The sequence below is a fragment of the Peromyscus californicus genome, unplaced genomic scaffold, assembly GCF_007827085.1.
Source record: "Peromyscus californicus insignis strain IS unplaced genomic scaffold, ASM782708v3 Scaffold_10__1_contigs__length_136768540, whole genome shotgun sequence".
NCBI classification, from domain to species: Eukaryota; Metazoa; Chordata; class Mammalia; order Rodentia; family Cricetidae; genus Peromyscus; species Peromyscus californicus.
This window is the reverse complement of record NW_026294391.1, coordinates 90,174,899-90,185,827: the sequence shown is the minus strand read 5'-3', so window position 1 is coordinate 90,185,827 and position 10,929 is coordinate 90,174,899. Positions and strand designations below refer to the sequence as shown.

At 50.2% G+C, this 10,929-nt stretch overlaps 1 protein-coding gene across 13 annotated transcripts in view; it reads right to left on the bottom strand.

The window, feature by feature from the left end:
* Positions 1-930: 930 nt before the first annotated feature.
* The window catches only part of Frmpd3 (FERM and PDZ domain containing 3), a 149,840-nt gene continuing 139,841 nt past the window's right edge, over positions 931-10,929 (bottom strand). For all 13 annotated transcript variants that reach the window (XM_052736746.1, XM_052736716.1, XM_052736706.1 and 10 more), the window contains 2 exons: positions 5,981-6,802; positions 931-4,526 (listed from right to left, as the gene is read on the bottom strand). In XM_052736746.1, coding sequence (XP_052592706.1) covers positions 1,441-4,526; positions 5,981-6,802 — 3,908 coding nt within the window. In that variant the 3' untranslated portion in view covers positions 931-1,440. The remainder of the gene's footprint in view (positions 4,527-5,980; positions 6,803-10,929) is intronic.

Below are 10,929 nucleotides of genomic sequence, written 5' to 3'. Positions count from 1 at the left end.
TCACCAAGGCTAGGCAGGGGCTCGGCACAGTGTACATCTTATAAAACTCACGTAAGAACGAGGGATTTCACATAGGCCTCACACACAGAGATGAAAGAGAGACCGACACTGGGTGGGAGGGTGTAGGAAACAAGCAGCTATGGAGAAGTGGACAAGAAGCAATCTATACAGAAGAAACATTGGCTTTCTTTGTCCCCTACAGTAGGGTAACTGTAGGGACTCCGTGTCTTCACTCCCAGAAGGGCTGGGGGCAGGGGGTGATGGCAGCAGCGGCGGCAGCGGTGGCGACAGCGGTGGTGGTGGTGGTGGAAGCAGCGGCAATAGGTGAGTGTCAAGAAGGATGCTAAACAGTGTGAATTCCCTTCCAGATGGTTCCAGAGAGGGAGAGAGAGGTGCAGGAGTGCACCGGGTAAGGCGCTCAGCTTCTTTTCTTAGAGAGACAAATCCACAGGGTCAATACACAGCCAAAAGCATATACTCAGGATTAACATATCACGCTAGCTTCCAGAAGTTTAAGATATAGTCATCAACACCCCCACCCCTCCCCCCCTCCCCCCACCCCCCATCCCAATCCGTAGCTACTTGTCAAACTAAGGACAGTCTATCTGGTAGAGATGTTGAGAGAGGAGCCACATGCCTCAGGCAACAGCTCCTGCACATGACTGGGCTGAGCCGGGCAGGCGCTGATACCTGCACTGGGTCTCCCCAGAGCAGACATTTTCACCAGGTACCTTACTCAAAACAAGTGAGGTGATCTCAGAGGCTTGCTCCCTAGTGGACTGAGCTGCCCTGCCCATCAGTGAGGGGCAGGGCACTTTGGGGATGGCTGGTGTGGAGCTACTGAACCTGGGGGCAAGGGCTCCCAAGGCTGCCAGCCTGTTGAGCTAGCCACTGACAGCCCGACCTGGCTGTCTTCTGCACGTATCCTACCTGGGCACTGGCCCTTGAGGTGGCTCCTGCCAGCTACAAGGGAACCCATGGTGGGTGGGCGCGTACGGAACGAGCGCCCTCTCTCCTTGGCTCGGCGCTGTGGCCTACTGTTGCTGCCACTGCCCTCCGTGGGGCAGCAGATGCTAGGAGGAGCTCGAGGTCCTGGCTCCTCCCGTGCCCAGCTCAGAGCGGAAGGTGAACCTGATGTCACCTATCAGCCCCAGAGAAGAGAGAAAAGACAGTTCTGTGGTGGGCGTAATGGCGAGGGGCCTTTGCCCTCACAGTGACGCCCAGAGGCCAGTAAGGGGTGAAGACACCCAGGGCGGCAGCTAAGCCTGCAGCCCTTAATAGAGAGCCTTAGTCTAGGGAGCTTTTTTACTCCTTGGAGACTGTTAGGCTATTGGACCCTGACTGGCCCAGCAGACACACACACTCACCACGAGAATGCAAAGACCACAAAGCTCAAACTTGGGGCCACGGATGGGGAGGGGACAAGCCTGGGCAAGTGCCCTACTTAATAAAGGTTTTTAAGGAGTGTGTGAATGTGCTCATAACAGTCGATGATGGGGAGCCTGGTGGGTGCCCTGTGGCTGCTGGCAGCTGCAGCGGTGGCAGCGGTTGCGGCTGCTGCTGATGCTGCTGTTGTTGCTGTTGCTGTTGCTGCTGCTGCTGCTGCTGCTGCTGCTGCTGCTGCTGCTGGTTAAGGTTCCGGGCTGTGGACTCCTCAGCGGCACGCAGCAGGAAGGTGTAATTCCTCACTACCTCTTCTACTTTGGCCAGCAGCTCCTGGCGCTGGGCCTCAGAACGCACGATGAACACCAGCCGCACAAAGGTCTCAATGAGGCTGCTCAGCACCTGGAAGCTGCCTGTGATGGCTGCCAGCATGTGAGTCGGGCTCTTGTCCACGTTGGCTACTCGGCGGCAGGAGGCCCGGAGCTCCTTGAACTTGAGAGCTAGCTCAAGCTTGTACTCAGAAATCTGAGAGACATAGGGCTTGGGGGCACGGGCCTCGGGGCTGGCCACACACTGCCGCAAGACGGTCAGCAGCTCATTGGTGTCCAGACGGGCAGCCAGGAAGCCATCAGGGAGGCCATAAGCATGGGCCCGTAGCGCATTGATTTTAGCCAGGCTCCCCTCAAAGGTGGAAACCCGAAGGTCGATCTCCTGGGTGTGGGAGGCCTCCGGGCTGCTGCTGCAGGTGGCAGCATCCAGTACTTGCAGGGTTCTGCTCACCACAGGCACCACCTGCTCATCCAACTTCATGCCAGGCAGAATCTTCATGGGGATGGAATAGGAGAGCTCATCCTTGCCATCACTGGCATCATCGGCCATGTCACACTTGCGGTAATAGAAGCAGTAGCGGATGGAACAGCACTTGCTACTCTCACTGTCCTCATCTAGATCAGCTGGCCTCCGGTACACCTCCTCTGGCAGTGAAAACACAGCCATCTGCCTGGGGCCCTTGCTCTCAGGGGCCACTTGGACGTAGGAGGGGTCTCCTAGAGTTGGTGACTCTGCACACCTGCCTTTTGGACCCAAGACTAGTGGGAGGCCTGTATCTATCTCCTTGACCTCTCTAGGCAGCATTCCCAAGGGTGGGTGCGGGTAGACATCTGAGGTCAGTGAGGCACTGTCACCCTGGTCCAGCTCGCTGATACTGTAGCGGCGCATCAGTTTCCTGTAGTTGGGATCTCCCAAACACTCACCCCCTGAGGCACATGTGGCCAGACAAGAAACGCCACTCTCAGGGTCTGACCGGCACTCACGGGACTCCAGGCTGGTGGAACGGATGCGCTGGATATTAATGGGACTACCAAGGCTCAAACCTGGGCCAGCCTCTGGCTGCCTCTGGGTAGGGGGGACCTTCTCCCTCTCCCGGAGGCCAGGCACTGGGGTCTGGGCAGCTTGAGGCCGTCCCCCTCGGCAGATGCGCTTGCAGTCACAGCTGCGTCTCTGTTCACGAGACATGCCAGGTCCTTGCTGAACAGGGCTACTGCGTAGCTGGCAGCTACAGCGACCAGGTGCTGGAGGTTGCAGGTACTCTGTGCCTGGGAGCTCCCCTTGGCTTGGTGGCTTTAGAAGTTCCTCAAGGAACTCCAATTCATACTGCTTTACCTTCTGCAGCTGGGCCTGCCGCTCATCTGTCTCTTTCTTCTGGCGTGTAGGGAAGGTGGCAGAGAATAAGTTGCGCAGTCGGAAAGGACCTCGGGATGACTTGGGCTTTGTGGGGCCTTCAGAGGCTGAGTGGGCTCCATCCAAGGTTGTTTCAAGCTTCCTAGAGGGCATGGTGCTGACCTGCCGGCTGGTGGCCAGAGGCCTCAGTGGGCTCTGGCCTCTAGGTTGGCAGCTGGGGCTCGGGCCACGGGATTGGCTGCTGGGACTGTGGCTTCGAGCCTGGCAGCTAGGGCTGTGGCTTCGAGCCTGGCAGCTTGGGCTCTGCAGAGCCATGGGATAGCCGGCTCGGGGGACCAGGCTGGTCTCCTCAAGCTTGCTGCTTTTGGATGTGCTCTCCAGCTGCCCTTTCTCCCCCTGGCCAGAGACTGTGCTCTGCTTGGTAGGGGGAGGCTTAGCACCCTCTAGCCCACCTTTGCCTGCCATCTCCCCAGTAGCTTGCTTGCCCACCGAGTCTCGACTCGCTCTGGATAGATAGCTCTTAGGAGGGAAGCTCTGAACAGGAAACCTGTCCTCTTGTGGAGAAAGGTGGAGGTTGTCAGCCCGGCGGCTTGTGGATGCTCTGGGGCTGACAGAGACCTCGGGGCCCAGCTGCGGCTGAGAATTCCGTGTGGTCTCCGGAGCACCAGGGCTCATTTTAAACTTCAGATTCTTGCTGGCGCTGCTGCTCATCAGGCTAACTTCTGGCCTGCCCATGGTGACCTCAGGCCTCCCCATGCCAGCCTCCAGCCGTCTCTCACCCCTGTTGGAGGGTGTTGCCAAGGCTGTGCCAGGAGTAGCTAGACTCTTACTGTGTACTACCTGCTGTAGGGCAGCCGAGATTATAGCTGGGGTCACATTGCCTTTTGGGTCCAGGATAAGCTTAGGGCTCAACCTGACTTCCTTGGGCAAGTTTTCCCTTAGCTCGGAGACCTGCTCTTCACTGAGGGATGGTGTGGCTGCCCTCAGTGACATCTCTAGGCCTGCCCTAGTGTGACCTGGGCCTTTGTCCTCAGGAACTGGGGGAAGCAAGCTCAGATTCTTCTGCTCACTAAGCTGTGGGGACAGTGCTGGGTGCACTGCCAGGGAGTATGTTCTCTCTCCCTGCACCTGGGCTTCTGACTGAGGCAGCTTTCTCCGAGCGCCAGGGGGGCCAGGACTCTGGCCAGTGACAGCTGGCTGAAGGGATGGGTTGGGATCTGGGGGCCCAAGGGCATAAGGGGCGGTGAGAACAGCCTGAGCTGCACAGCTCTGGATCCTGAAGGGCAGGTCCTTTCGGGCAAGGAGGCTGTCCTTGTTGAGGTGCTGGGCCAGGAAGTAGGTGGTGTTCTGGTGCTGCTTCATGGCCGACATCATTTCCGACATATCTGTGAGCTCTGAAGAGTTGGTTTCATGGCCCGAGTCTAGCGATGATTCAGGAGTGATTGTGGCCAGCACAATCAGACCTGGAGGAACAAGAATGGGATTTGTCACATTTACTAGCATCGAGGTCTTTTCTCACCATATCTAGAGTGTTCATGGAGAAGTGGTAGGTAGCAGCAGTATTTCAAGCTGGAGAAAACCAGTCAAGCCTGAGCAAACTGTAGGGCTGAGGGGGAGGAGTCAAGAAGCACACACAAAGCTGAACGGGATGTGAGAAGGGGGTGTGAAAGGTTGGAATCCAAAAAAAGGAATAACAGAAAAGAAGAAGATCTGGGCAGTTTGGTGGTAAGTTAACATGTAAAACAACATGCCAATCAATGCTATTTTTAGATTCAACAGCTAGGAAATTTCTGTTAATTGTCCTGAAGAGAGTTGGCAAAGAAAGGTGCTGTTCTGTTCCTCCTCATCTGGCCAGCCTGTCTACAGTCCTTGCAGCTGAGGCCATTTAGTTGAGCTTCTCTCTCCGGTGGCCTCGTAGGCCTTGGACCTGGAACCAACTAGTTTTGGAGCACCCAATGATGAGTGAACACAAATGACAGCCTGGGTTGGGGGCAAACATTCAAGGGGTACCCAAAGACAAGGGATCCCTCATGTATAGAAAAGACAGGCTCCCTTGGATCTCAGTCCCTTCCCCTGCTCTGTCCATACTTGCCCCTGACTCACATGCTTGTTAATATTTCTTATGCCTCTGTATTGGTTTGTCATTATTGTTGCTGTGTTTCTCTTTTAGAAAAGGTGTGTGTGTGTGTGTGTGTGTGTGTGTGTGTGTGTGTGTGTGTGTACATATGTGTGCCTTTCAGCAGATGGATTTTCATGCATCTATAATAGAGAGTAACAAACATGTAACATGGTTCTCCTACCAATTAACAGTTAACAGAGGTAGCTACTGATTACTGGGCCCTCACTGTGTGCGAGGTAGTGCTTAAGTGTTCTGTCTGAGTGATGTCATTGCATCTGCATGCTCTGTGATGCAATTGCTGTAGGACACACAGAAGAGAGGAAGTGCCTTGCCATGAGTAAAGAAACTGGGATTCTGTTGCCTCTGCTTCAGAGATCATGCTCTCAGATAGGCTGAAGACCCCATCCTTGAGTAGAGATGGCTCTTGGCTGTCTTGATCACAGGTCATTTTGGAAATTAGTTGGACTTTTGGAGCATGCTGCTGTTCTTTGTCTGTTTTCTGTGTCTCTTCTAGATTCCTGTTCCTCAACCCTGGCCTCCATCTATAGGAGTGAGTTTCATCTGCAATATCTGTCCAGAGATACGAAATCATGAGGGATAGAGCTCTAACTAGAGCTGAACCACATCTCTGCTCTGTAGCTTCCTTTCTCTTGAGTCCTGAACTATTGGTGCCAATTCATTGCCTTTGATATACTATAGTCACTTAAACAACTGAGGGAAAAGAAGCAATGCTGCCTACTGGACATTCCTGGACCAGAAGAAGGAAGAGGGCAAGAGGAAGGAGGAATGGGCTATTACCTGCAGTCTGTGGGGGTGGGGGGTGGGGTCCATCCTCTGAAGCAGCCAGGGCTTCCAGAGCCTGCAGAGTAGACACCAGTGCATCATCCAGTTCCTGGGCATGATCTCGTACTGTTCGGGTCTGTACGCTGTCAATCAGTGTCACTGGAATCTCATCATACAGGAGCCCACGCAGGTGACGTCCTTGCTCTTGACTTTGAACAGCCCTGCGCTTGGGATCATCCTCATCAGAGCTGTTGTCTCGGAAACCAGGAGGTGGGGCCGCAATGGCTGGCAACAGAGAAGTTGTCTCATCTTCCTCTTCCTCCTCTTCCTCACTTCCTGGCGGTGGGAGGGACATTAAGTCTACCATATTGTCTCGAGAGGAGCCAGGCCTCCCACCTTTTCGAGGCCCCAGCTGCTCCTGGAGTTTGACTTTGCAAGAGTCACAGTAGAAATTCAGGGCTTCAGCCCCAAGGGAATTGTCCAAAGTGTAGGACCGGGCCCTGCTGGCACAAGGCTCATGGTCTAGGCTGGCTGCATCAAAGTCATCGGGAATCACCTCATAACCTTGGCCAGAGCTTTTGGATGTGGGGTCCGATTTGGTCCGGGGTCTGGTTTCTTCGAAGAAGATTAGGTTCTCGTTGACATCCGTCCTGCTTTCTTGCTCCTTCCTTTGTTCCCGCATGTGGAGGTAGCAGAAGCTGACAAGCTCAGAGTCGGCAGGCGGGGTCGTGCATCGGCTCGACTTCCTAGGGCTGGTGCCCACGCTGCCCACATAACTACTCTCCTTTTTCCCCAGGTGGCTTCCAGTGACAGGGCGGTGGGTACTGTGCATGTGATCTAAACCCAAAAAGAGAATGCACAGATGAACCTGCTGCTCTAGATGAGCCTGCTGCTGAGGATCGTAGCAGAGCCCCTTTGGCATCTCTGGCCCATGTGCAGTGTGACTGGATGACAGATACTGAGAGAGAGGGGGGGGTGTGTGTGTGGGTGGGGAGCGCTTCGCCTGGCTGCTAGAGATTAGGTAGAGGAGAACGGATGGACCATGTCACTGCTGATACTGAAAGCAGAGTGAATAGAATGTGATGGCCAGAGATGCAAAAGCCTCATCAACCCTGAAAAGGGAAAAAGCATGGTTTAATGTCAGGTACCACAGGATTCTTCCACGGATATGGCTTGTTTGGCAGTCCACTGGAAACATACCTAAGGAGGTGAGGTTTGTTCCATGTTACTTTGAGATCTGTTCCTGTTTCTGTTATTGCCCCCATCCCTTTGGGAAGCCATACCTACTGCCAGTACTCTGTAGCTTTCCTGTTATCTTGGATCTCTTCCAGTCCAAGAAATTGATACGAGAAGTTACTGTGTTTACTGAGAAGGTGTTAAACTGGTCAGTACAAGCTGAGCATGGCGGCTAACACTTAGAAAACTGATGGAGAAGGACTGCTATGTGTTTGAGGCTAGCCTAGGCTACACAGTAAGCTCCAGCTTGGGCTATGGTATGAGGCTGTCTCAAAAACCAAGCAGACAAACAAAAAATCAAAATTAAATAGACAAACCCCCAGCCTGGCTAGTACCAGTCTCAAGAATTTACATTTCAAAATTGCCTATGGCCAGGAGCCCAGAAGCATTAAAAGGATTACTGGTCAAATTCTGGCCATCAGAATTTGTAGTGTGTAAGGGAGGTATGGTGGGGTGTGGTATGTGGAATGAGCATGAGGCATGATTCTTACAGCCCTTCAAAGCTTATTACCGTCCTGTGTTCATGCAAGGCCACTACAGGTGGTAAAATGCTCTTAGCAACAGCTCTTGATAGCAGGTATGTGCATCTGTGCCCTATCCACAGCAAATTCTATCTCTGAGTGACTTCTCTATCACGCTGTTTTGGGAAGTCATCCCACATCATGCATGAGACTATACTCATACAATGCCAGCTTCCTCTGCTATCAGCAGACAAGTGAAAAGCCATTGCAAAGCTGGGCATGATATAATCCCAGCTCTTGGCAAGTACAGGCAGAATAATAAGGAGTTCAAGGTAGTTCTCGGCTACATAGTGAATTTGAAACCAGCCTGGGATTCAGATGACCCTGTCTCAAACAAACAAATAGACTAAAACAGGATAAGTTACATATAATTCCAATTCTGTTTTCACAACCAGTGAGGCAGGTATCAATATCCCCATTTAACAGAGGAAGAAACAGACTTAAATGGTTATATGATTTACTTAAGGTCATATGGGTTGTAAGTGGCAACCTGAGATTGAGTCCAGGTTGGAGAGACTTCAGAATTCGTATAGCTAGTCATCATGGTGGCCAAGTATTGGAAAATAAAACTTTAAATGCTTTTCCAACTCCAGTTTGACAAGGCCAGATCAATGAGTCAGTGTTACTTTTCACTAACACTTACAGTTAGGACAAAAACACAGTGCAGGCACCCAGCAATTGAGTCCCAAACACATGATGTAAAAACTGGTCTGAACTGAAAGGAGAAGTTCATGCAATTCAACAGTAGTTAGAGTCTTAAGTATACCATTTTTTTGGAGGCATAATCTCACTATATAGCCCTAGCTAGCTTGGAATTCATAATGTAGGCCAGGATGGCCATGAACTTGTGGTGATCCTATTGCCTCTGTTTTCTAAGTGCTGGGATTGAAAGTACAGAACACCATGCCTGCCTCTAATACTGTACCGTTTCATTTGAGACAGGCTCTCATGCGGTCTAGGCTAGCCTCTAAATCACTATGTTTCTGAAACTGGCCTTGGACTCCTAACCCTCTTGCTTTCACCCACCAGCATTTGAGGGACTGAGATAAGAAGATCACCATGACCAATCAGAGGATAGCCTAAACTATACAGTGAGACCTGGGCCAATCTTGGCTACAGTGAGGCATTGTCTTCAAAACAAAACAAGGAGAAAAGTAAAAGGAAACAAGAATATCCTTCAGCTCATTCTGAGGCTAGTATTATCTTAATACAAAAAACCAAAGAAAGACATCACAATAAAACTACAGACCACTATCATATGAACGAAACATCTACAAATATAGACACAAAATCCATCAACAAAATACTAGCAAATGGAACCCAGAAACACATAAAAAGAACTACTTACTAGTAATTGCATACCAGTGGGGACTTACTGCATTAATGCAAAGTTGTTTTGACATGAAAAATCAATTATTTTAAAAATTTATTTTTATTTTATATGTATGGGTGTTTTTCCTGCATATATGTGTGTATACCACTTCAGTGCCTGGTGCTCATGGAAGCTGGAAGAGGGTATTAGATCCCCTGGGACTGGAGTTACAGATGGTTGTGAGATGTCATATAGCTGCTGGGAATCAAACTCTGGCTCTCTAGAAAAGTAGCCAGTGGTGCTCTTAACCGCTGGTCAATCTCTGGAGTCCCAAAAAAATCAATTATTAATTCATGCAATATAGCATGATAGCTAAGGATAAAATATACATGTTCATGTTCATCTCGAAAGGCACACACACACACACACACACACACACACACACACACACACACACACACATACATTTGAAAAAACCCAGGGCCTTATTGGGATAAAGCTCAACAAACCAGAGTCCAAGGAAATTTCTTCAACATAGCAAATGCTATTCATTGAAAAAGCCCTTGACAGGTGATGTTTAAGGGAGACAGAGTCAGGTGGATCTCTGTGAGTTCGAGGCTGGCCTGGTCTACAGAGTGAGTTCTAGGACAGCTAGGGCTACATAGAGGAACCCTGTCTCAAAAAAAACAAACAAACAAACAAACAAAAAACCTCCCTGGGTTTAATTGCTTGTACCATATTAAAAAAACAAAAAACAAAAAACAAAAAACTGGTTATAGTGGTACATGCCTGTAATCCCAGAAGTTGGGAGGTAGAGGCAGGAGGATCAGGAGTTGAAGGTAATACTGTCATCTTTGGCTATCTAGCAAGTTTAAGGTCATTTTAGAATATATAAGACTCTGTTCTCAAAGGGGGAAAAAGAAAAAAGGAGAAAATGTGATGCATTTACACAGTGGAATTTGTTTTGTTTTTTGAGGTAGGGTCTTGTGTAGCTAGAGTTTTCCTGCCTGGCCCACAGTCAGGACAAATCTCTCTCACCTGCCAGTCCCACAGTCGCTCAAACCCGACCAAGTAAACACAGAGACTTATATTGGTTACAAACTGTATGGCCGTGGCAGGCTTCTTGCTAACTGTTCTTACAGCTTAAATTAATCCATTTTTATAAATCTATACCTTGCCACATGACTCGTGGCTTACCGGCATCTTCACATGCTGTTTCTCATCATGGCGGCTGGCAGTGTCTCTCCCTCAGCCTTCCACTTCCCAGCTTTATTTTTCTCCTTGTCCCGTCTACACTTTCTGCCTAGCCAATGGCCAATCAGTGTTTTATTTATTGACTAATCAGCAACACATTTGCCATACAGAACATCCCACAGCAGTCTTGTGTTTCTAGAGCTGTTATTGAACTTCTGATCTCCCTTCCTCTGCTTCATGAAAGCTTCATGAGGTTGTAGTTATATGCCACCATACCTAGTTAATGTGGTGCTGGAGATTGAAGTCAGGGTTTTATGTGTGCTAAGCAAGCACTCTACCAATTGAGCTACACCCTTAACCCTTGGGGGTGTGTGTGTGTGTGTGTATGTGTGTGTGTGTGTGTGTGTGTGTGTGTGTGTGTGTGTGTGTGTATGCATGCACGCAAGTGGAGGCCAGAGGTCAATGTTTAGTAGGTGTATTCCTCAACTTCTCTCTTCCTATTTTGTATTTACTTATTCATTCAAAAATATTTTAAATTACATTCCCCTGTTTGTGTGCATGTGTGTGTGTGTTCACATGTACATCAAACACACTTGCTCATGTGCTCGCATGCATGCATGCATGCCACAGTGTGCTTCTGGGGGTCAGAGGATAGTTTGCAGAAGTTGGTTCTCTCCTCTCATCATGTGGGTTCCAGGAAT